Source organism: Rhizomucor pusillus (assembly GCF_041956525.1).
Source record: "Rhizomucor pusillus strain CBS 183.67 unplaced genomic scaffold VTP01scaffold_4, whole genome shotgun sequence".
In the NCBI taxonomy this organism is placed as follows: domain Eukaryota; kingdom Fungi; phylum Mucoromycota; class Mucoromycetes; order Mucorales; family Lichtheimiaceae; genus Rhizomucor; species Rhizomucor pusillus.
The window spans coordinates 38,336-63,370 of NW_027192146.1; the positions used below are offsets into that span (position 1 = coordinate 38,336).

The 25,035-nt window shown below is 43.9% G+C and overlaps 8 protein-coding genes across 8 annotated transcripts; 3 read left to right on the forward strand and 5 right to left on the reverse strand.

Moving 5' to 3' along the window:
• Positions 1-918: 918 nt before the first annotated feature.
• Positions 919-2,697, forward strand: VTP01DRAFT_7304 (uncharacterized protein; the record flags this gene model as incomplete). The annotated part of the gene is made up of 5 exons (XM_069386302.1): positions 919-996; positions 1,082-1,321; positions 1,458-1,762; positions 1,825-2,204; positions 2,279-2,697. The coding sequence occupies 5 exons, from the start codon at positions 919-921 to the stop codon at positions 2,695-2,697; spliced, it is 1,422 nt and encodes a 473-aa protein (XP_069241770.1).
• Positions 2,698-3,032: 335 nt separating this feature from the next.
• On the reverse strand, positions 3,033-4,691 carry VTP01DRAFT_7305 (uncharacterized protein; the record flags this gene model as incomplete). The annotated part of the gene is made up of 7 exons (XM_069386303.1): positions 3,033-3,320; positions 3,389-3,538; positions 3,603-3,883; positions 3,944-4,240; positions 4,302-4,454; positions 4,512-4,548; positions 4,617-4,691. The coding sequence occupies 7 exons, from the start codon at positions 4,689-4,691 to the stop codon at positions 3,033-3,035; spliced, it is 1,281 nt and encodes a 426-aa protein (XP_069241771.1).
• A 2,462-nt stretch (positions 4,692-7,153) lies between these two features.
• Positions 7,154-8,367, reverse strand: VTP01DRAFT_7306 (uncharacterized protein; the record flags this gene model as incomplete). Its single annotated transcript, XM_069386304.1, has 2 exons — positions 7,154-7,789; positions 7,852-8,367. 2 exons carry the CDS (start codon positions 8,365-8,367, stop codon positions 7,154-7,156), a joined length of 1,152 nt encoding a protein of 383 aa, XP_069241772.1.
• Positions 8,368-9,443: 1,076 nt separating this feature from the next.
• VTP01DRAFT_7307 (uncharacterized protein) lies at positions 9,444-9,930 on the reverse strand (the record flags this gene model as incomplete). Its single annotated transcript, XM_069386305.1, has 4 exons — positions 9,444-9,562; positions 9,633-9,690; positions 9,760-9,848; positions 9,906-9,930. 4 exons carry the CDS (start codon positions 9,928-9,930, stop codon positions 9,444-9,446), a joined length of 291 nt encoding a protein of 96 aa, XP_069241773.1.
• Positions 9,931-10,615: 685 nt separating this feature from the next.
• On the forward strand, positions 10,616-11,217 carry VTP01DRAFT_7308 (uncharacterized protein; the record flags this gene model as incomplete). Its single annotated transcript, XM_069386306.1, has 3 exons — positions 10,616-10,832; positions 10,887-11,018; positions 11,084-11,217. 3 exons carry the CDS (start codon positions 10,616-10,618, stop codon positions 11,215-11,217), a joined length of 483 nt encoding a protein of 160 aa, XP_069241774.1.
• A 68-nt stretch (positions 11,218-11,285) lies between these two features.
• VTP01DRAFT_7309 (uncharacterized protein) lies at positions 11,286-13,255 on the reverse strand (the record flags this gene model as incomplete). The annotated part of the gene is made up of 6 exons (XM_069386307.1): positions 11,286-11,491; positions 11,559-11,976; positions 12,034-12,213; positions 12,277-13,020; positions 13,077-13,184; positions 13,241-13,255. 6 exons carry the CDS (start codon positions 13,253-13,255, stop codon positions 11,286-11,288), a joined length of 1,671 nt encoding a protein of 556 aa, XP_069241775.1.
• Positions 13,256-14,250: 995 nt separating this feature from the next.
• VTP01DRAFT_7310 (uncharacterized protein) lies at positions 14,251-20,052 on the forward strand (the record flags this gene model as incomplete). Its single annotated transcript, XM_069386309.1, has 18 exons — positions 14,251-14,470; positions 14,530-14,684; positions 14,743-15,023; positions 15,081-15,161; positions 15,224-15,290; positions 15,346-15,681; positions 15,733-16,330; positions 16,388-16,710; positions 16,767-17,086; positions 17,146-18,242; positions 18,302-18,519; positions 18,576-18,662; positions 18,718-18,786; positions 18,840-18,923; positions 18,990-19,122; positions 19,181-19,488; positions 19,550-19,679; positions 19,736-20,052. 18 exons carry the CDS (start codon positions 14,251-14,253, stop codon positions 20,050-20,052), a joined length of 4,824 nt encoding a protein of 1,607 aa, XP_069241776.1.
• Positions 20,053-20,196: 144 nt separating this feature from the next.
• On the reverse strand, positions 20,197-24,886 carry VTP01DRAFT_7311 (uncharacterized protein; the record flags this gene model as incomplete). Its single annotated transcript, XM_069386310.1, has 18 exons — positions 20,197-20,217; positions 20,284-20,752; positions 20,805-21,136; positions 21,187-21,810; positions 21,860-21,949; positions 22,013-22,152; positions 22,211-22,312; positions 22,364-22,601; positions 22,674-22,807; positions 22,863-22,999; positions 23,051-23,317; positions 23,377-23,449; positions 23,504-23,570; positions 23,631-23,735; positions 23,793-23,906; positions 23,963-24,251; positions 24,316-24,724; positions 24,778-24,886. The coding sequence occupies 18 exons, from the start codon at positions 24,884-24,886 to the stop codon at positions 20,197-20,199; spliced, it is 3,720 nt and encodes a 1,239-aa protein (XP_069241777.1).
• Positions 24,887-25,035: the final 149 nt, after the last annotated feature.

Sequence of the window (25,035 nt, forward strand, 5' to 3'; positions counted from 1 at the left end):
GTTAAATTGTTTGATTAATGAAACCGAAGCACACTTATACCGACAATTTTTGTGATGCTAAGAATTAAATTGATTGCGGAAAGTTTTAGTACACAATCTAAGGTATAGAATATACCGTATTTTTGGAAAGATGCCAGATCGAATTATTTGGAGCCCAACGATTTCAATGGTACAGCAAAGCAAATCTAAACACATAAATCAGGAGGAACAATGGGACCGGATAAAGCTCAGTTTTAGAACGTACGTCGAAGCACTCATATTGATTCATTTAGATGAGCCACGTTTTACCCACGTGTGAGATGTAACATTCAATGGTCTGTGTATATATATATCGGCAAAGCTCTAGATGATGTTATTCGATTTCTCCTGTCCAGACATATCTGTGGCAAGTAAACAGTCGCTTTGTTTGCTTGCGTTTTTGTGTCAAATATCGCGGTCACTGCTGCTGCACGGGGATATGCATCCGGTGATGAACAAGTTATGCATGAGGCAACAAACAGGATCCTTGGGTACAGGTAGGACAAGGACACGTTGTGAACAGGTCGCAACTCCGCCCCACACTCTAGGCACGTTCAACGTTACTATGGACAGCAAATAAATTGTAAATTGATAGACAACGAACCCTTTCTTCTACATGCTAAGACGAACAAAGACCCTAAAGTACTGAGTAGGAAATGCAGGGGGAGGAGGGGAAACTGCCCCAGAAATTTGGTTTTCTGTTTGTGTCTCTTTGCAGTTGTACATCTGGCCATTTCTGGAGAAGCACATCCGCGGTGTGTATGCTGATCAGCATCATTCAACAGCAGAAGAAAAAAAGGTGCTACTCTTTTGTACAACACATTTGTCGTATAAATTCCGTAAGTTGCTGCATTCTTCCTTTCTTTTTCTCCTCTAGACGTGCATCACCGCTCTCACAACATGCTTCACTATTCACACCTTGCTGAACATACTGCTCGTGGCAGAGAGGCAATCAATGGTGCAAAGGAAAAATCTAGGGTATGTCTGCAACAAATGTTGCCTCCATCTATTCTTAGCAAGTGTTTACTGAGAATATCTCCCCATGTGCTTCATCTACTACTAGTATGCACCTGGTCTTTTGACTGGAAAACGGACATCCCTGGGCGATCTCAGAAAGTCCAAATCTTTGACAACAGCTGACAACCAAGCTCGACGCTCCGCTATGGCTAAACGTAAATCATCCGACATCATGACAATCGACATGACGATAAAGAGACGCTCCACTGGATGTCTTCGACGAACATCGCTCAACAGCACTGGTTCCCGAGCCGCTTGCAGCGTAGTATCGCAAGGTCGCACCAAGGTAAATATAATCTGTCTTAATCAGAGAGAGATTATGTGTGCGCGGCGATGAATATGAATACACACTCTCTGGCTTAACTTTACCAACGAATTTAGTCCGCATAGACTGACACTACATCCTCATCTTCTATGTGTAGGAGGCCTGGCGTCCCCCTGGATTCTACCAAATTCCAGATATTCTAGGCAATGCCTTCCTAAAACCTGAGCCATATATCCCTGCAGAGAAGACATACAGTCTACGTCAATCCAACCCAAGCAAGAACATCTCCAAGCGACCATGGATACCCGTCGGACCGCAATCCGAGATCCCGCAGCCTCCTCCTCTAGTTGCGAAGGCGGAGAACTTGTTTGAGCGGAGAATACGCAAGGCATTGCCGAAAATCCAAGTATCATCCCTGGATCCTAACAACAAGTACACCGACTTTAAAGAGATTGGTACTGGGTAAGCTTAAACTTTGACTGATACTATATTGAGATACATATCCTGTAACACTTTCCTTGCAGTGTAAATGGTTCCGTCGTACGCGCGACGCATCGATACAAGAAGAAGCTGCTGCTTGCTATTAAGCGATGCCGTCTTGACCCCGATCGCGAGTACCGCGCAGCCATCATCCGCGAGCTGCGTATCATGGCAACAGGTCACCCCAACTTGATCAAACTTAGAGAAGTCAGCATCTGGCGCGACGATGTCTGGATTGCCATGGATTTGATGCGCTGCTCGGTCTTTGCCGTGCTATGCCAGCGTGGCATCCCCGAAGAATATGCCATCTACATCACATCCGAGACTCTCAAGGCACTTGCCTATCTCCACGGAAAGGGATTTATCCACAGAGATGTAAAGTGTGAGAATCTTTTGCTGGGATGGAACGGCGAAGTCAAATTAGGTACGTTTTCTTAATATGCCCGGCGGCTTGCATGCATGCACGAATAACTCAAACGTGTCTCGCAATCGTTGTAGCCGACTTCGGTCTTGCCACACGCACCAATAGGAAGAATTACGAGAGACTTGGCACCAGCAAATGGATGGCTCCGGAAGTTATCCGCGAACAATACTACGACGAAAAGATTGACATGTGGTCACTCGGTATCACAGTCATTGAAATGATGGATCGCGTACCTCCGCACTACCTTATCAAGGACGAGATGGAACTCTTTGCAACCATCCTCGATGAACCAAGTCCGACTTTCACTTACAGTTACCCCACCATGTACATGCGCGGCTTGGTCGCTTGGCTACTGGATGAGAACCCGAACACACGACCATCTGCGCAAGAAGTTCTCATGGAAGTTGACGCTCACGTACAAAATCGACTACTCCGCTGTGCAACAGTCCATGAAACTTGCCGTTTCCTCAACCATGTCTTGCCGCCCGCATAAGCAAGTCCTATATTTTTTGTCTTCTCACCACATGACACCCACGTAAACGCACACATTCTTACATCCGTACACACGCACATAGCCGATGTGCTGTTAGATTTTTCTCCTTCTTTGCATACCATCACATACGCAACATTACATGCATAACAACTTCACGCCCCACCTCCTCATCTATACCATCTCTAACCCATACCTGTAAGGGATTTCTACATGCCAAAACCTAATGTCTATGAATATCCATAACATTCTGTTTATGAACCAAAATAACAGAAACTTCGGAATAGATCTTTCATGTATGATAAGCAACTAGAATAAATTCTCGCGACTATTCCTTCTTAATCATCTTCTTCACTGTCATCATCATCTTCGTTTTCTCGCAACCACTCAACAAACGGGGCCATTTGCTTCAGGAAAACAGTCTTGCCCTGGGGTTTGTGTGCCTTCTCGGACCAAAAGATGATGGCGTTGTCAGACAACACATCGTACTTGTAGAGGACCTGTGTGATCTGGCGGAAATACTTTGTCAACTTTACATCTTCGTAGCAGCTGATTTGCACTGTCTGCAAAAGCACGATTTCCGTCTTTGGCGATGAGGTGAATATTTCAAGGACATTAGCCCAGTCCTATAGAATCATTTTGAGATCAGATAAAACTTTACGATATAGCAGTATTCCATATAAACATGACATACCTTGATGGCACGAACCACTTGCATTTCAACGTTGTCTGGCCGGGCGTTGATCAGATCAACTGTACCCAACACAGAATTCCATACGATTTGGATAACTTCGGATTCGAGTAGCTTATGCTTCTTGACTTCCTGCTTGACGTAGGAAGTGATCTAAATAAATGGGTCATCAGTCATACTCGTGATAACCCTGACCAGAAACTAGATGAAACTCTACCTCTGTGGGTTCTGCCTTGTCTGACATCATTTTTTTCAAATTGGCCATCATCTCAGTCTTTAGCGCCTCAAGTTGGTTCTTTTCGTAAAAAGCAACCAATTGCTTGATATCTTCGGCCTCGAAGTGCCGGGCAAGGCATTCTTCCTCCCTCTTGTTGGGAGGGAAAAACTCTATAAGTTTTTCGTCCATGCCAGCATTGATAAGCATTCTACCAAACTGCTCGATCGTTTGTTCGCCCAATATGGTCCTAAAGACTGACGTAATAAATCCAAGGGATGCTCCTGCGAAAAAAATTTCATTGTCAACAATGAAAAATAATATAACACACCGCCATAGCGTACCATCTTTAACCAAATAATCCTTGAGCAGAATCTTCAAGACGGACAGACTCGTAAGCTGGGTTGTAATAAAGTACCCAGTTGCCATGGCAAGCTTGTTGACCTTGGTCGCTTGCCACTTGTTGATAAATTGCAACACATGTCGCAAGGTATCTTCGAGAGAACGTTGCAAGTACTTGTAACGACGAACGAGTTTCGCGAACACGTTAACGTGTTCCTTGATAGCAGCTGCATCTTCTGGAGCGCCAAATATGCAAAATATGTTTTGTTCAGTGTTGCTGTCGATGATTCCTCCGGGTTCTACGTTGTGCGCATTACAAAGCTGCTAAAGGGAGGAACATCTGATAAAAAAAGCTCTTACCAACGATGCCACCAGTAATCAATATTTCAAAAAGAGAGTCACCGTATTTCTTGTAATCAAGAGTGTTTCCAGCAGAGTCAAGTTTGGCCGAGATGGTTTCGTAATCTCCTTTCTCAACAGTTTTCAAATGCGCAAATAAAGTATCCCTAAAAACTATACGAACGATCAGTCATCGCCATCTCTCAAAAGCAAACGCTGAATATCTCGAACCTTCAGGCTCGTGTTTGGCTTGTGCTTTTTGAACACCCTAGGATGAGCCAGATGTGGTGTGAGAAGCAAAATCGCTTACTGATCAACCAAGGTTATTATACGTACTTTTCTTTGCTTTATTTTAACGCCATGCAAAGCAGGTTTGGTATTGGAAGTAGCCTGAAGTTGGGTAGAATGCATGTAAAAACCGATATTGTTCTCTTCTCGTTACAATCTTTTGCAACTGGTGATATAAAGAGAAAAGGGACGTTTGGGGGCCGGAATCAGATTCGTGCGGGCAGTTCAATGTGAAGCAAGTCAGCAAATTTTTTCTACTCCCGCTCAATTTTTTATGCACTCGCTTTTCACACCTTTTTCTTTCACTTTTCTGTTCATATTCGTAATCCTTATATTTTATGTCCTATCATCAGCAGAGTTGTAAGTGGCCATAAGCGCCCTGTTTCTGGATACATCACCTTAACTATAAGTTACAAGTTACATATTGGGTTATTCATCCATTCAACACGGCGCAAGCATGATCGCCTGCACAAAGCAAATTTCATTGAAAAATCTTCGATACCCAGCGCTAGCTACCGTAAAGCAAGTGTAATTAGCAGAGACACACTGAAGCAGGAAACAACTTCAAAATCAGCCCGCTTATTATCAGACAACGTCAATGCGAAAAGTGATGTTTGGAGTACAACAAAATAGAGTTAAAACGGAACCATTTCATGAAAAGCCTAATGACCGACAACTTGTAGAGCTGGAATCTTCGACAGCTCCTATTCGTTGAAGAGTATTGAAAACACTACTGTACCAAAATATCGAGCTAGGGCAAGAATGTATATGAACTTTATTCAGACAGCTTTTCACTGCGAGTACTGAGCAATACATTGCAATAATCTTGTTATTAGAGTAGCACAAGAAGCTACTAAACCTTTAGAAGATGAGATGGCGGGGCAAGTGAAGATGAAAAGGAGCACACAGTGAGGCATCGCTTGGTTAAAGCACCTAGAAAACAAAGGATCATCGACATTGTGAAGCGTCAGGTAGACCTATTTGTTGCTATAAAATATGGTGCTTTTTGCCGCTCTGCACAAAGGACCACAAAGACCCAAGTCGGAATGATGGAGGAAATAGATGCTTTGCGTACACAAAATACGAACAAGTACAAGTTACTAGTTGAATCCGTAACTGCCCATCATATGTAACCAGATATACCGCGGATTTAGCAAATGGAGAGTCTCCAATTTCAAAAGCAAATATCTACATAGATCGGCCACATTGCCCTGTCTTTCCAACATTCATGATCTATAGGTATTACATTTACATGCCCTTCCAACGATAAGCGTAACTGTATTACCAACTCGCATGCGGGCCTCACGTAGACTGCGCTTAGCCTCTAACGCTTGTAGCTGGGTTTCTTCTGTTAATTTTACGTATACGCATTTGCAGACATATGTACACACTCGTTTCTTGTTATTCAATAATATGGCAATCTGTTGCTCTGAGAATACCGGCCCTCGGTAGTCATGTGTTGCAACATATGCTGTTGGTTCGAAGAAGCTTTGGAGGCAGGACATGTACCAAAACATATCCTGCAATCCGGAGAACTTGAGGCACTTAAACATGTCCTCAGTACGGTGTTGCTGCATACATAGCGTTCATATTTTCTCTGTTGGACTTGCTACATATCTCGTCCGATCGTATCAGAAGTCTTAACCTTAATCATATCCTTGTTTGGATGAAGCAGGGATAAGCAGGAATTTCCTTTCAATGAACAGAGATTCTTGCTCCAATTATGTATTGCTCTTGCCGCAGGGTGCAGCTACTGCTAAGCACGTCCAACTGCACCCCAGTTAACATGTCTCCAAGGGTGTAGTGGCAGGTTGCAACATGATAGTCATGCACATGTGCAATTACATCCCTAATATGTATAAAAAGCCGAAAATAATTAAACAGGCATCATCGTCAATGCCTTTTTGCCGGCGAGCGGGCCAACTCTCGAGGATCGGAGGAATGCTCCTACCTCAAGGCACGCCTGTCTGGGTTGATCGTTATCTCAGATCTCTCATTATTTCTATATGTATTTCTATTTTGAGCGGCTCGCAGTGGCTTGGGGTGTGAGCGACGACTATGTAGAAAGATGCCTGAAGCACTGTTATGCTATGTAAGTTTGGACCGTGCAGTAATTTGCAGCAGGATACAAACAGTTGTTATTGCCTTCAGAATATTCAACAAAGCAACTGGAATGCTGCAGCGAATTATCATCAATCGCAGACATGCATGCGATCCAGCTTTCTCAGCCTGTGTACTGTAACAAGAAAAGGATTGGGGTTGTTGGGCGGTTCTCGACCACGCATATGAACGCCACATGGACTAATATCCCTGATCAGGGTGGTGGTTGAAAAATATCTCTTGTCCAAACTGGGGATAGCACCGTGTGCGGCTTCATGTATGTATTCAATGCAAGCGCAAGCAGAACCCTGCTGAAGACAGTATTCTCAAGATTGAAAATAAAGTTTTACTTTATAGTTCTTTTCAGAAGGACACTGTACAATGAATGCTCATAATTGAATGAAAAGGGGGGGGGTTAATATGGGAAAGGGTATTCTTGGGTTGCTGAGACCCAGGGATGAGAAGAATTGCGAGAAAATCCAGGATTAGACTCTTACAGCTGCTTTGCTGCGGCAAACATGTTCGTGGCGGCACTTTGCAGCATCCACACCGCGGTCGCATACCAGAATCGACTTGACCCAGGGGTCTTGTAAGACTTGTTCGCAAGTAATACGCATATCTGGGTTAGGATCTAGCATTTTGTACAGAATTCGGCGGGCGCCTGCAGGGAACTGACGAAACGGATCAAAAGTTTGGGTCGCATGGTGACGAGTATAGATCTGATAGGCATGGTCTGTCTTTTTAGCCTTGTGCCATATTAGGCCACCAGACCACAAGCAATAGAGTACAATGCCGGCCGACCATATGTCAGACACTGTGGCCCAATATTCTTGCTGTTCAAATGATTCTGGTGCAATGTACGGCTCTGAGCCAACGACTCCACGGCTCTTGCGTCCAGACTTCTCCCAGGGGTACCGGAAAACGTCGGATACGCCGAAATCTGTGATCTTTAGGCGGCCATCCAAGGTCAAGAGCATGTTTTCAGGCTTCACATCACGGTGAGCGACACCGAGAGAGTGCAGGTATGCCAAGCCTTGCATCATCTGCTTGAAACAGCATTGCTTTTCCCGCTCAGTCATTCTCTCCGCCAATATACAAGAAAAAAGGTCACCGCCAGGGCACTGCGTGCGCGCATAAATTGTCAGTATTAGGACACAAAAAATTTGTACACGTGCGCACTTACGTATTCCATAACCGTGCAATAACGTTTTCGATCATCCAGAACAAGGTCGATGGTCTGGATCACATTGGGATGGGAGAACGTTGAGGATATGCAGAATTCACTTGTAAGTTTCTTCATGTAGTCCTTTTGAGATTCAGACTTGGACCGTTTACGAAAGAGCTTAATGGCGTACAATTTTTCGCTGCGCCCGTCTCGACCGAGTTTACGAACAACCATCACGATCGCAGACGTGCCTTCACCTAGTCGCCGGTAGCACTCGCCGTACTCTTTCAAGCTTGGTGTGTCTGAACGATGTTGCCGGCGCAGTGATATCAGATCATTGTCACAGGCTTTTTCATCCACCCAACAATCAATTTTGTGCATCGATGATGACTTTCCATTGCATAGGCTATCCAGTGTCGAGTTTGAGCTGTTATATGCTGAGTCTGTCATGTCTTTGAAGGTGAATGGTTGTTGGAAAGAGGAGCGCTGCTTGGTACCGCGTAGATGAGTTGGTTGAGGAAGTTGTATGGGCATTTGGGATGGAGGGATAATGATTTAGCAGGTAAAAGAAGCATTCAAAGACTTTTATATCCGTTCGGGCATCTTGAAATTATGCACAATTGCGAATAAAGGAACAAGGATAGTCGAAAAAATAACAAAACACAATAGAAATAAAATAAGAGGGACAGGTGGCGATCAACCAGATTTCAAGCAGTTAAAATATATACCGTCTGTGATCTGCCATTCAGACTCAGGTAAAAAAATCTCTCAGTGACTTTTGGCTCACGCCCAATCGCATTTTCAGCTCGGCGAGATGAGTGAAAAAAGTCATCCATGTGAAGCACCGACCGCCAAACGATGCGCAGCGCGCTTCCGGTAAAAGCCCATTGCTTTCCTTTGTATTTGATAGGCGCGGGGAGCCTTGAAAAAATAGCTTTCGGCTTTGCTTTGACTCTGCAAGTTAACTTTATGAACTTTACATCTAAAACCTATAAGTAAAAATGTCTCATATCTAATCTTCTTTGACTTTTGAGTTATTGATCACGTTTCCGAGCCTTTCCATATTCCTCTGGAAACAAGCAGTTGAATATGTAATAGAATGACGAAATGTTTGTGACAAAAACTTTGTTTGAGAGTCATGGTGTCAGCAGCAGCTGCACAAGGAAAACTCAACATCCACATTCGGCACGGCTGTCATTTCCAGAACTGCTGCTGTAAGCGGTGGGAATGCATAGCTCCTGTTCACCAAGTTGGCGTCTCAGGAATTAACACAACTTGAAAACCCCAAGGTCATGGGAAGTTCTTCAACCGATCTCCGCTCCTTAAACATTCTGCCATCGTTTCCACAATTTCATAATCGCCATTAACACAAAAAGCTAGTTCCTCAGTTAATTGCTAGTGACACAACATGTCAGCGAGTAAAAAAGCACGGAAATCGTCCAGGAAAATCAATGTTCATGCATATGATTGGAGAGAAATCATCCATTGAAATGATATCCTTTCCGATAGAATGCTAGGTATAAGATATTATATTGGCTCATTAAAAAAATGCAATCACATATTTACAGCTTAAATGCAGTTTGTCTCAATGAAAGTTCGTCGTCGTATCTTCACTGTGGCTGGCCAAGTGTCGTGCCAGGACCATTTGCTGCCGCTTCCAAAATCTCTGCAGGGACCTCGATTACAACCTTCTGCTTTGCTGGAGATGCTTTGACGACCTCGTTCGCATCTATCCACATGGACGGCAGGTTAGCAAATGTACAAGTGTCGCATATTTCACCACCACTTCTGACGCATACCCTTCATTTCTTCCTCTGGTGCTGGAATAATGCCCAATTCGGCCAAATGACGTTTTTCCTATAGCAATATGAAGAGTTGTTCAGGCAACTCGTTCGTATCATCGAGAACAAGCGATTAACAACGTACGAGACGGATTGCTCGATCAATCTTTTGCTGTTTCTTCTTGGATGTAACTCGGCCGTGGATTACGCCATTCGATTTTTGCTGCTTAGCAACTGTAAAGACAAGTAAACTTTAATTTACAATGGACTACAACGGCAATTCTGTCGTACCTCGATTTGCAATTTTGTTTCCCATTTGCTTGAAAGAAAATAATTGAAGTAGAAAGCCACCATCTGGAATGGAACTCCACGGACCAGACCAATTTTTTAACTCCGTAACAAAGTCAACAGATCCGCTTTCAAGCTGCAAAGACATACAAAGACGACCGTGTAAAAGGTATGATGTTCAGTTTCGAGAAAGTCAAATTAAGAGTAAAATATTGCGAGTTCTTGACTTAGTAAGCGCAAGAACATAGTTGACATTGTCCCGCAGAAAGTTCACGGTTTCCTCCAATTCGGCAACGTGCGCATGGCTTTTGTAGAGTTTTCCTGCCACGTCAGTCAGCCTAGTTTGGATTACAGGCAACTCATTATCCTTTCTTATCTTTTGTATTTGGTCTTTATTAGAAGAGTTTTATGAAAATGTTTGAAAGCTTTTTTACTCGGTGTATTGGACTAGAAAGGATTATGTCGTCGAGGGGATATTCGCAAACTCCATAGCCATGCTACTTAACAGCCTTTGCATACTGCAGGAGCGCTTCGCAAACGGATATTACTACTTCAAACCTATCCTTTAATTTCATTATCTTTGGGAATCAAGGAGTTTGTTTTGCGACGAGCATCTTCGTGTTATCTATTCAGAGCATCGGAGTTCACCTGCTAGCTGCATAAGGCGTGAGCTGGCTGTGCGGTCGTCTTGTTTTCACACCAACCTTTTTTCCATGTTCCGCGCGACCGCCACGAGAACTGCAAAAGCTCTGCAACAAGGCTCCAAAATAAAGCTTATTCAGCGTCGAGCATCGTCCTTGACGCTTGAGAATCTTGAGACGCGATGGAGAACAATGTCTCAATCTGAACAAAACTCAATCGCCAAGGAGCTTGAAGAGGCGCAAAAGGGTGACTGGAAGGCTCTATCCCAGGATAATAAAAAGGCCGCATGTAAGTATACTCCTTAATAAGAAAAGAATATGACCTGCTGAATATTTACAATAGATTATATTGCTTTTGGACCTCATGGCCCACGCGAGCCTTTGACACACCCTGGTCATGCGGCAAGAGTCGCGGGCGGCGTCGGCGGCGTGCTAGCAGCATCCGGCCTTCTCTTCTATGTTATCCGTGTGAACGGTAAGATCATTATTGATGGATTCTCTTCGATTCTTCTCATGGTAACTTTGACTATCACATTCCAGGCGAAGAGAAACCGCGTACCACCACCAGAGAGTGGGAGGAAAAAACAAACGAGTATCTCAAACGTCAAAACTCTAACCCCATCACTGGTATTTCCTCTGAGGGTTACAAAGGCAAAGGATACGTTACGCATTAGCAATCCAGTTTGTCGTTGAACTTTGCTTTGTTTTTGTTGTTTGCTTTTTTAAAATGAAACATGTCGGTTTATGCCCTCGTATAAAAAAGTATATAGGCCGTTTGATCTGCATGGATCATTTCAGATGTACGGGTATTATGGTCGGTCAGCAAGACATCTTGCTCAGACACAGGAGTAATGTTGGTGTCGTTAATATGTAGCCATTCGCCGTTTTGTCTCCGAATATCGCAAGTGTAGTGTCCTCCTCCTGCAGATGCACCGTGATGGTATACAACTAGAAAATAACGTAGAGATCAGACTTAACAACTAGATTTTCGCGCATTCTTTTTCTCTTCACTTACTTCCGAAAAGACGATACTTGATTGGATTGCCAGAACGCAGTACCGGTGTCATCCATTCCGGATGAATCGTTAACTCTGCACCATACTGGACAGGCTTTTGCAACTTTTGTACACCACCGACATTATCAAATACAAACCGCTTCATGTGTAATATCAAGACTGGTGGTAGCGATTCCAAGTATACTTGCTTTGTTGCTTCTACTCGAATGTTCTTAGGCGACATGAAGTCGTGCATCACCTCGGGAATTGTAATGTTGCCCATAGCATCCTCAACAGTCTTGACATTTTCTGGTTGGATGTCCAAAGGAAGAGATTGAAATGGTTCCAAATTGACTGAATCTTTTGCTCCAGGGCATCGCAAAATGGATCGCATCTTTCCTCCAAAGATCTTGCTGATCGGGGATTCCTCAAAACCGGTCTGAACCGTCAGAATTGATGAGCACAATGTCTGAAAAATAGCATTGTAACCTATTACCGTCTGGAGACTGCTCGTCTTATTCTTTGGCCCAACTTCCAGCCAACCATTTGCACTACCATTTTGCGCAGAAGCACCCTTTTTCTCAGGATCTTCTTTTTCCTTCAAAAATGCGACCATCTCTTCGTGTAATCCATCCAATAAAAAGCAGAGAAATTCTTCTGCATCTTCTTGACGGCCCTAAATTGTGCATTAATAAAGACTCTTCACGCCGTTGCGCAATGGTCCAAATTCGTTGCATACTTTTAGAGAATCGAATCGCTTCTGTCCACGAAGTGCATCGTACACATATTCTGGAACAAATGGTTCCCCGTAAGGTTCAGGGTTCGTATCGTTCGGCGCTGTTGTATCCACGCGGAATTCATTTATAAATTCGATCAGAGAATCCAGAAGCGGTGTCTTGCTTCTAAATGAATGGACGACATGCTGTCCGATCGTCTTGATCAGATTGTAGAACGGTGGACAATGTGATAACGGCTGTAAGATAACGTTCATGAAGCAAGTATTGACATTATTAATCAAACCACGAGGCTCCAAAAGAGGTGCATCGAATCGAGCCTCATATCGTGAAATAATATCTGCGATGCCAACAAATTTCGGAGGCGCATTTTGTGCCGGTGGAGCTACAGCGTTCACATTTGGCTTTGGAGTACTTGACGGTGTCGTGGTTCCTGAGCCTTTGGTCTTTTGCTTTGTTTGATCCGCTGAAGTTCTGAGAAGAGCAGCCCAACTCGATGGTTTCGCCTTCGCAGGCGAAACCGCAGCTTTTTCCGTAGAAGTCTGAGGGCCAGTTTGGTTTTCAGCAACAGTTGCTGCATCTTTTTGAACAGAATCTTCCAACACAGGCGTAGCTATATCAGCTCTTGCAGATTTCTCCTTTGGCGGCGGTACGCCGTTAGGGACCGCATTCTCCAGTTTGTCGACATCAACCTTCACAGAGGTCTCTTTTGGTTTCCGTTTCCTTCGAACGCCTGTAGCAAACGGTGTCTAAATCAGGCTTTTAGTTTGCGCCCCTTTCTTTACCCTTATTTTCGATTGCTTACTCTCTTTGGCGGAAGCAATGAAACACCTGCTTGCGCCAAAACTGTATTGATCTCGTCACGAGAGAGCTCACCGAAAGCAAAGCTCGGCGTAAGAATATTGCCATTCGTCTAAGGCGTTCACTTCAGTACAGATATACTTTAGATCTCCTACTGTCACAACTTACATTCCCTGTAGGCATGCTTATTAATCGGGTTTCTTTTTCCTTCTTCAGTGAAAAGCAAGCACGTTGGAGACAAAGTTGATATCGTTCTTGCCGGTTGTATCAAATGCTTCCTGTCGTTATATGTTCTTGGCTGAGTATCTGGACAGGGGCTGGAGTGGGTGGGTGTGTATGGCGATAAAAAGTGTATACGAATGCTTGCGTAATATTATGAACTCGGCTGGAATCTTGGGTCTTTGTACAGTCTATACAGCCAAAATAAGCGTGAGGTGGCGTAATAGTGAGCGGCAAAGTATGAAAATTGGCGAGTGTGTGATTCGTTGATTGCTGACAAAGAAGTGTAGGAATGTAATGTACAGTTTATAGACGGGTTACTGCTGATTTAAAGGTTGAATGTGCATAATATTAACAGAGAAGATAACACGTTAAAGCCTCCTCCTAGAAATCGTCGTCGTCGTCCGGTGAAAAAACGTCGCAGGCGATCGGCGAAGGTACGAGCTTTGGAGTGAAAAAAAAAAAATCGAGAATACAGTAGCTGTAAAGGTCCGCTCCATTGCGGAAGGAGATTCAATGAAATGGTATGTCCTTACCATGTTTCCCAGAACGTCCTCCAAGATCACGCAAAATAAATATAAGTAAACATATGCAGGTACTAATGTAATATGCTACTGTAGATAAATGTCGCTGTTTCGTGGCTGTTCCAAATCAAATGTAAGATGATCCTACAATTCCTTCAGGAGTAGAATCCAGCATTGCCTACGCAAGCCGTAGAGTAAACGATGAATCCCGGATATTCACAAGCAGCTCCCATTTCTCACAGGCATAATTCAATGTAAAGCAATTGACAATAGTGGTGGTGGGTAAAGGAACTGAGCACGGTCTGAAATGCAAAAATGACAATGTCCAACAAGAAGGTTTTGTGTAACGCGAGTCTGTCTGCTATTCTGTTCGTTTGTACCTTGCAGTGAACTCGCAATAGACCTTTTCCTCCTAAAGCGCTAAATGTTTATTTAATGGACATCTTTGGTCGAAGCAAAGCGAAAGGGAGGCGTCGACCAGATCCTTCGGTCTCTCCGAGACTTGCACCCACTAGCAGCACAGGCAGTAACTACAGCATCTCGTCTACAAAATCGAGAGGTCGGTCTTCATCACCACCTAGTCCGGTTCATCGCGCACCGCCTAGTACCTACAGCTCTACCGCCTCGAATGTCTCGGTTGAAGAGTACTTCTCTGGTGAGTGTCTCGCGCCGATCGTCCGGAAATCGTCTACTGAAACCGTATCTGGCTCATAGGAAACGGCGAGGGTTCGTCTTTTCGAAGCTCGCAGACGTCAAATAATACCTTTTCGTTTCTCAGTACGGCTGACACGATAACTGATTTTGGACTCGGATGTGATCCTGACACCTTGACGGATGCTGAGATCGATGCTCGCTTTGAAAAGATGCTGGTAAGTTGCATAAATGAGACGTTTACGTGGATATTTGCCAACTCGCTTTCGATCATAGGCTCGACGAGGCATTCACGATTCAAACGCGAGAGCAGTTATGATGGCTTTTCCAATCGAAAAAAAGAGATTGATGGTGATCCAAGACATACAAGCTGAAGCTGGCATAGCTGCAAAGTCGACAACGCCGGCATCGAAAAGAGGTGGATCCGTAGAAAAGGATACAGGAGAGAAAAGTGGACCAGAATACTATGTCAGGAAACTATCTGAGCCTGATCCCAAAGGATATCATGCTAAGACACTCGCTCACTTGGGTGTGAGCTTGAGGACAATGCCATTGAGGTAAATTCAACCCTTTTAATATAAAGCTGATTTTTGGTCTCACGTGCCACGGCATAGCTGGGTTCGCCAATTCATTGGGATGCGCGGTATGCAAATCATCACTACGCAGCTGGCAGCTCTGAATCGAACTAGAAACAGGTACGTATAAATATAGCGGAATACCGTTTCTCGGGCTTATTACTGAATATTGTAATCCGTAGGCGTGATCCGGAACTCCAAGTTGAAGGAGAGATACTGAAATGTTTCAAAGCTCTATTGAATAACACGGTAAGACAAGTCTAGGGTTTAGCTCAAATGTTTTTTAACTTACATTCGTATCTAGGTCGGTGCGAAAGAAGCACTCAAGAGCCCTCAGTGTGTACAGGAAATCGTGAACTGTATAATATCGCCATCTATGCTGAATAGACGATTGGTTTGCGAAGTCTTGATTTTCTTATGTTATTACAAGGCACCTGTCGGGCAGGAGCTCGTGCTGAAGTCTATGGACCAACTACGGGACGCAAGAAAAGGCTACGGACGTTTCGATGCATGGCTTCGAGAACTGAAGCATACTATGGGTGGCAGAGGTCGCATGGGTAGCATGGTCGGCGCTAGCGATGACTATAAACGACTTGGTACACACGGAAACACGGCGGATGGACAACTAGCGGAATATGCCGTAGGTGATGGAAGGATTAGCTCGTGACATGTACTAAGTCATTCTTTATAGCTGTATAATATGCTGCTAGTCAACGCTATCATCAACGTGGTTGAAGATCCTGAAATGCGTATCCATTTACGGAATCAAATGAATGCCTCTGGGCTGGAACAATTGATGGATCAGATGTTTGAATTCAACAATGAACAAATCGATCGCCAGGTTCGCGAATTTCGATTGCTAGCAGAAAACGACCAGGACGATGTGATGGAAATTTATCACGACAAATTTCTACGAGACCTTAACGATCCACACGATGTATTCGAATGTGTACTTTCCAGCGTCGAAGGAACGCGCAGTTATGACTTTTTCCTCAGTTGCCTGCAGCACATCCTCCTCATACGAGATGAAGGCGAACTCAAGACACGATATTTTCAAGTTATTGATAATCTGATCACCCAGGTGGTGCTTGACCACAAGGGCCTGGTAGAGGATTTCTCTAGTTCGTACGGCACATCCGTTCAACATTTGCTTGATAAGTTTGCAGATCAAGATCAGCTGCAGGCAACATTGGAAGAAGTTCGAAATCTGCAAGATATGTACGATCGAGTTGCACAAGAGCGTGATCAGCTGTTGCAGGAATTAAATGAACGCGGAGGTGGAGGTGGAGGTAATCCTGCCCGGAAACGCTTGCTTTAAAGTGTGTGTCTAACAGTTTAATACTTAGGACTTGAAGTGCAACAGTTGAAGGAAAAGACTGCATCGTTGGAAGATTTGCTAAGAATGTCGAGGCATACAATATCGACTCTACAAGGCAAACTCCGTGAGCTACAGGGAAATTATGACAGAGACGTTGCGACACTGCAAAACCAATTAGATATGTTTCAAAAGATCATTGTGGATATAGACGACGATAACAATCAAGAAGGAGACATTATTATACCGCGCAAGGAATTTGCAAAGGCAATGGGAAGAGTAAAGGCGCAGGAAAGCTTGGAGGGTAGATCATCAAGAGATATGGGAAATACCTTCAAGGATGATACAAAACAGGTAATCCTTCGTAGTGGTATTATCGCTATTTAATTGCATGCTGATGTTGCAAATAGACGTCAACGCTTTTTGATGAAAACAAGCGAAAGACGATGGCGATGGACTTGTCCGAGGAGTTCAAGAACCAATTGGCAATGCAATTTGGCTCAAGCGGCGGGTTGGCTGATTTTGTTGTCCCTGGCACTATGCCGTTGATGGGATCTTCCACGCGACGGGCTAATGCTCGCAGAAAGCAAATGCAATCCCGGAAAGCAAGCACAGATAGCACGGCTACCAAGTCTCCAGGCAATGATACAGAAATATCGCTGGGTGCCAGCTTGCAAGAAGAACTCAGAGCTGCCTTTAATTTCCTGGACCAAAAGGATGACACGGATGAGTAAGTCTCACACTCTTACATAAGCAGGGCTTCGATGGCTGATAAAAAGATATCAACAGATCCTCTATGACAACATCCAAGCCTATTGAATCCATATCCTCAAGCTCTAATGAAAAGATACCCGGTTTCGACTCTGCTTATACTCGACATGACGCTGAAGCAGAAACAGAATCTCTGAAAATTAGGGAGCATCCAGAATATATTTCAGCAGCGACAACTCAAAGCTCGAGCTTATACCATAACAGTGTATTTAATGAAAATGCTAATAATGCAGCCTACGCGGCTGATACCACTCTATCCACCAAGTCAACCATCGAAAATGAAGACCATCGCATGTCGATATCCTCGTCTAAACCTTCGGATGTACAAAGAAGTAAACATTTCGACTACAAAGATGTTGCCAAGGCGCAAACACTACCAGAGGATATTCTCAATGTTAAACAAGACAAACGAGCTGACCTTGCAGACACAAATGCCAATGACCATAGAACAGTACATGACGTGGCCACCGGAAAAGATTCTCAAGAAGCTACTGCTACGACCACATCTTCTATCGAGGAACATGCGATAACAGATGCTACTGTTCCTCCTCCACCTCCTCCGCCACCTCTTCCGCCTTCTCTCGCTGTGCCTTCAACTCCAAAAGCATCTGCTCCATCGCCACCGCCGCCTCCTCCACCACCGCCACCGCCACCGCCGCCGCCTCCACCATCTTCGACACTCGGAGTTACTACAAGTACTTCTGCCAAGAGAAAATCCAGTTTTACGAGTGATATTAAAAATATCGGCCATCTCAAAAAATTGGGCGATGAGAACGATGCATCCATACCGAACGCACCTGAGCCACCCAAACCTCCTGTACCTGCCGCTCCAGGCGTTATACCTGTATTGCGTAAAAACATGAACCACCTTCCAAGTGTCAAGACACGTGCACTCCAATGGCAGAAACTGCAAATGGATCGCTTAAAATCGACTATCTGGACAACAACGGATGAAGAAATTGAATTGGCTTTGGAAGCTCGATTGGACGAGGAGGGTATCTTTAGCCGAATGGAAGAAATGTTCGCGCAAAAGATCAACAATAAGTCAAAAATGGCCAAAAAGGAACGAAAACAAGAAATTTGCGTTCTGGATGCACGCAAAGCACACAAAATCAGTAAGTGATTCCGATCTGAATGCATCGTTTGTGCCTTTTATACTTACTTTCTTGTATAGATATTGCTATTCTGGCCAAATTGAAACATATCCCATTCTCTGAAGTTAAAAGCAAGATACTTGCTGTGGACGATAGATTCTGCACCGAGATTCTGCTCAGGAACCTTTTGGCTAATGCACCGACGCCAGACGAGATGGGTAAACTTTCTGTCTTCTTAAAGACAGCATCTGAGGAAGATTTACAGAACTTGTCAAAACCGGATGCATTCTGTGCGGAGGTAAATACTCGTTGGATCTATTATTCAGTCCCAATGTCACTTAGAGTGTGTTGTAGATCATGACGATACCCCGGTTCAAAGAGAGAATCGATAACATGCTTTTCCGCGCTACATTCTCTGAGCGGATCGCACAGTTGGGAAAGGTACTTGTAACGGTTTCCATGTGAATACATAACATATTAACTTCGTGCACCGTAGAATATGGCTTATGTCATGGATGCTTCGACGTCTTTGAAAGAGTCGCAGGCTTTTAAGGATTTCCTAAATGTAAATTCTAATGTTTTATGTCAAAAATGCTCATACTTACTAATTTTGCGTAGCTTGTCCTGATGGTGGGCAACTTTTTAAATAGCAGCAGCTTCCAAGGTGGTGCGTTTGGTATCCGTATTTCCAGTATCAATAAGGTTAGTGGTTCACTTTAAACTTGTGAAACAAGTCTCCGTGAAGGTACTTACCGCAACAATATACAGCTTGTGGATACTAAATCATCAGGCAATGACACGACACTGCTTCACTTTTTGATTGAAATAATCGAAGAAAAATTTCCATCCATCAGCGAGGCTCTTTTGGAAGACCTGAAGCTTTGCGGTGAAGCATGCCGAGGTATATAAATTATTTCTATTTGTACTCCATTCAAGACGTATTGACCGCGTCCTTCAAGTTACAATGCAGGATCTCATTAAAGACTACAACGAACTGCGTGTCGGTCTACAGAAGCTTATCCAGGAATTAGACAGAGCTCCAGAGGAGGAGGAAGAGCAAGACTCGTCAGCAGGACAAGACCGTTTCGTAGAGGTCATGACTGCGTTCCGCGATACTGCGATTGAGAAATTCGATCAGCTGGAAGTACGATACACATCCATGGATGTTGCCTACAAGGACGTTGTCACGTACTTTGGCGAAAATCCTCGAGACGTCAAACCAGATGAGTTCTTCAGTATATTCAAAACATTTACATCCAGTTGGGAGGTAGGTCTTGGGCTTCTCAAAGACGTGATTCTGTAACAATTACTTACAAACTAATATTCAGCGCGCTCGCAACGATATTCTTGCTCATCGACGCAAATTGGAGCAAATTGAGAAAGCGAAACAGTTTGAAGAACAACGAAAAGCGCATATTAAGCGCGCTCGAAAGGAAGCTGCAGAGCTCAGCGGCGAAGGTAAATTCTCTTACGTCTTGACTAGAGTTTCAGCCGTGTTAATGGATAATCCGTAGGAAACGAAGCTCAGGAAGCCAAAGATATCATGGATAACTTGCTGCTCAAGCTGCGCGCAGGCGAGCTGACATCGGCTGTGAAGCGGAGAAATAGCAGCAGGCGATCTTCCATGGCTGCAAGAAGAGAATGGCGAAGGACGAGAAGCGAGTCTGTTGCCATCCGAGCAGAGGATTTGCTAAAGCATATTCAGAGCGAACAAGAAGAAACAACCACGCAACCGACTGGCACAAGATCTCGCAGCGGTTCCCGGCGACTAGCAGCATCTGATAGAATGCTGCGACTAGCTTCGCTTGCGGAAGAAAAAGATGCAGAATAGATCGCACCATATTGTAACATAATTCACGTCATTTTCTCCATTTTCCTTTTGCAACTAAATCACGAAAAAAAAAAGCATTAATTCTTGTGCTTTTACAAATAATGCAAATGAAAAAAGAAATGCTTGTGCTACATAGTTTATTCTTCATTCCTGGTATTCATCGAGCTAAACCAACGAGAGAAATGTTAACTAGGAATCACGATTGTTTGTCTACCTAGGAGAAATACATACCTTTAGAGTCAGTGTCTTGCTTGAATTAATATCTTGATCTCTGTAAATTCCCACTAAGCTCTCCGCCTTTTCGTACAGTGAACTCTTCAAAGAAATCACGATAAACTGGAAATCTTCGCTTGCGTGTTCCCGAATGTAAGCCGCAATCTTGGTAACATTGATGTTATCCAAGGCTGCATCCACTTCGTCCAACACGAAGAATGGCGATGGTTGATAGCTGTGAATCGCCAACAACAGAGCAAGCGCAGCAATGCTCTTCTCGCCTCCAGATAGTTCATCCATATCTCTGAAGCGCTTTGTTGGAGGTGTAACATGATACTTGATGCCTTGAAGGTATGGCTCATCATTGTCTTCCAAGGTAAGGTAGGCAGTTCCGCCTTGGGGAGCGTTGGCATCTTTTGTCAGCTCTTTATAGACCTGGTCGATCCGCTCAGAGATATGGCTGAAAGCGTCGTAGAATCGCTTGTAACTGTAATATTTGTCAGGCAAATGACAAGTTAGTAGAAGTATATTGCGCTTACCGTTCACGTTTCACAGCATTAAACTCGTCTTTGGCTCGCTTTGCAGCTCTCCTTGCTGTATCAAAAGATTCTTCCACATCTCTTAAACGGCTTTCAACACCGTCGAGTCGATCAATTGCCTTGAGATTCGGTGCCATTTCATCGATTTGCATTCCTAATCGCTTGATTTCTTCTTTGAATTCGTTATCTTTAGCAGATCCTCCATCGCGGCGCAATTCTTCGGGCAACATGGAGTAATCAACTTCAACAGTCCAATCTGCTGATCTGATAGATAGCTGTGAAGGCTCATCCAGGTCCATTGAACTCGATAAAGTATTATTTTGTGTTTGTGACTAATGAAACGGTTAGTCGCCATATATAGCCTTTGTAAAAGTATCCATACCCCAAGTGTAGCATCATCCATGATAACGTCTTCCATTGACCCTCTTGAAAGCGGCAGTTCAATATCTTCGAGTTTGCACTTTCTGAAAATCGCCACACGTTCAGCGCTGACTTTTTCGATTTCTGCTTCAAATTTGCCAATCTCTTTTAGATATGACTCCACGTCGTGTCCTTTGCCTTCAAGCTTGCGACGCAATTCTTCTACAGTCTGGCGCTTTTCCTCCTCTGTAGCCGACTTCTGTTCGAGATCATGGTTTAGGGTATCTAGTTCCTGTTTTGTTTTTTCTATACGTTCTGCCAAGTTGGATGATTCGAGTTCAAGCTGTTGGAGGGCTTCCGTATCGACTTTGAATGTCTGCTCCATGTTCTGTAATCTTGCGCCAAGTTCGGATAGCTGTTCAGTTTCGAACGACAATTGCGTTTCCAGTCGCGATTTCTGTCCGACGAAAGCTGCTCTCTGTTCGGTAACCTCGGCAGAAAGATCAAAGTGTAAAGATTCATATTCCCGAATATTCTGTACATCAATGCGAGAGCAAAAGTCTGCAAATATCTCATCTTCGACTGTAGAGACTGATGCTTTGACTCGTTCAATATTGCTTCGCAGATCTTTCAGCTTTTCTTGAACCTATTTGGTTGTTAGTGACTGGCAACTATCGGAAAGACAAGCTATTTACCTGTTTCCGAGGAAGCTCGCTGTTTACCAATTCGCTTTCTACATGTCTTCCTTCGGCTTGGACATCCTGCAACTTTTGTTGGGTAACAACCTATCGTCATATGGCATATTAAGTATATTGCAAACAACATTCGCCTCATAGGTGTCATATTACCATTTCCTTTTCCAGTACAGCTAATCGACTTTCAAGTCCTGCACAGTCGCTCTTTGCTGCTTCTTCTGCGCTGCCATAACGCTTTTTCTTGTTAAGTTCTCCAAGTTCAGCGAGCAGTTTGTCACGGGTCTTAATCAATACTACACAGAGAATGAATAATCTAACAAATTGAGCAATAAATGGGCCAAGCACACGTACCTTCCAAGTCTTGATCTTGCCATCTAGGTCTTGCCTGGTTGCCACTTTGACCACCAGTTATGAGACCACTTGCATGGATAACCGTACCCTCCAGAGTAACGGCTAAGATATGGTAAATAGATTGGAAACTACTCCCTTATGCAACAACTTTACCTCTGACATTTTCGTTCTGATCATAGCAAATTTGTTTGGCGATTTGCATGGTGTCACATACAAGCGTGTTGCCACAGGCATATCGCACGACATTTTCGTACTTCCTATCGGATTCTATGATATCCACAGCCAATCGAGCTCCTCGTGCGTAGTTTCTGAAACGATCGTTCACTGGAGCGGCACTGATAGTACTAAGCGGCAAAAATGTTGCAGTACCGACATGGTGATCGCGCATATACTGCCTTATCCAGTCAGTGATCCGATTGAAACATATAATTACGCGTAAAACAAAAAGAAATTAGAAACATACATGGATACACTCAATAGCTGTTTTCTGATCGTCCACAACGATGGAGTCCATGTTTCGTCCTAATGTCGTTGCAACTGCCACATCGTATTTGCGCTGAGTAGGGCGGCATAATTCCGATAATCTCCCATGCACACCTTTTAAATGATTTGTTAGAAGGCAGCTTTGGATATAGTTTATTCTTTGCATTACCAGGAAAGATTTGCTTCATCATTACAAGGCATTCATTAAATCTGGTCTCCTTCTCCGATTCTCGCTGGTCGACTTTGGCTTCCATCAAGCGTACAAGGACATCTTGCAATTTCTCGTTCAGGTCAGTCTCGCGAATGCTAATATGCACGTTAGACCGAGTATCAAATGCCGGCAACTACAATACTCACTGGATATCTTTACGCTCCTGCTCCAAAGAAAGCAGTTCTTCTTTTCGAGCCTGCAATTGTTCCTGCATGCGTTGTGTATCTAGCTTCAAAGATTCCTGATGCTCTTGAAGCTCGCTCTGTGTTTCCAGCAATTGCTTCTTTCTTGTTTCGAGTTCCTCCAGTTTGCTCGAGAGACGTTTTTCATTTTCCTGCTCCAGCTTGTATCGTCTTTGAAGATTCTCCAAATTTTGCTGTTCTGCAACAGCTCTAATGCTTACTTGCTGCTTTCTATACGACAGATCATTCAGCTAATGTTCCATTAACACCAATTACAGATATTATCTTACAGTCTCTCATATTCCGCAATCTGCTCTGCATTGAGAACAGGACCTTTAGCTAATTCCTTTTTAGGCAAGCTTGCTATAATGAATTAAGTTATCTGCTGTTGTAGGTTCGCCTTTTGCTGACTAGTACCTTCATAATTCTGTATCGCTTCGTTAAGCTTGGAGAGACTATCTTTCAAGTCTTCGACGGCTTGGACCTAGTACATATATTCAGCTTATGTCAACCTGTAATAGAATAACTATATATTATCCTCTACCTGTTGGTCATGGTCACGCTTCACTCGTTCGCCGGAGATCTTGGTTTGTTCCAACTTCTTTTTCAAATGCGCAATTTTTTCATCGATATTGATCGAACTCGGACGCTATTTCCAAATCAATAAACGGCTACAGTACGCAAAAGCTGTAAAAATGGTGCACACCTCGTCCTTTAAAGTCTTTTTCAATTTCTTAATTTGGAGCTCTGTTCTAGTACGTTCTCTATGTGCCAACGCTTGCTGTTTTCGGGCATTTCTGAATTCTTGCTCCAATTCACGCTGCAGATATGAAATCAGCTACGGCTGGAATTCGTGCAATAACATGTATTATTTACCTGTTCTTCGTTTGCATCATCCATTGCTACTCTCTTTTGATTTGCTTCCTCTTCCAGAGCTGCTGTGTGCTGTTCAACATGGAAGAGCTTCCACAGTAGATACTGGACGACAGTGTCGCGTCTTTCGCGCACAAGTGCCTCAAATTTCTCGGCCTCCTTTTTCTGTTCTTGGTATTGCTTGATCTCTGAAGTTACTCCTCGTTTCTTGTTAAAGGCATGGGCGCTATTCTCGATTGCTCTGTCCTGAGCAAGTTTTAACCGGTCGTATTCCTCCTTATACTCCCAGGACCTATAAAGATACCACGGATGCTTTAACAAATGGTAAATAAATCCATATTATATTTGCAAGTTACCCGCTGATCTGCTCGATAAGCTTTGTAAGATCTTTAGGGTTTTGGCTGGCTACGGATTCCACGTCTCCTTGAAAGACGAGGAAATTCTTTGCCTTCACAAGGATATTCTCCTTCTCCAAGGCAGCATTGTACTGCGAATATGGAACCTGCTTGTCGTTGATTCGATATTCAGATTGACCATTGTGATTGATTGTTCTCATAAACCGTATTTCTCGGCCCTGTGCATTCTCATATGCGAGCATAACATATGCGCGACGTGGAGGGCGGGTTGAAGCAGCCGAACTTCCTTCGTCACCTTCTGCTGAGAGCGCACTTGACCTGTAGATCATGTCTTTAAGTGTTTGCGAGCGCAAGTGCGAAGAATGAACACCAAGAACGAAGGAAATGGCGTCCATGAGGTTTGATTTGCCTACGATGTTGTTTATTACTCGGTTCCTGGATCCAAAATGAATAGGTTCTCACCTGATCCATTAGGACCTATAACGCTTGTAAACTTGTGGAAGGGACCTATAGTCTGGTGCCCCTTGTACGATTTGAAGTTTTCGATTTCCAGACGTATTAATCGGCCCATGTTGACGCGGTCAGAATAAAAGCCGGGAGAGTCCAGACGCGTTCGCTGTCAATTGAAACGCGTTTTTCGTGACACTCAGCAAATCTGCGCAGCAGCAGTCAGATGTCGCCACAAGCGGCGACACTGTCGCTGTTGCGCAATGGTATATA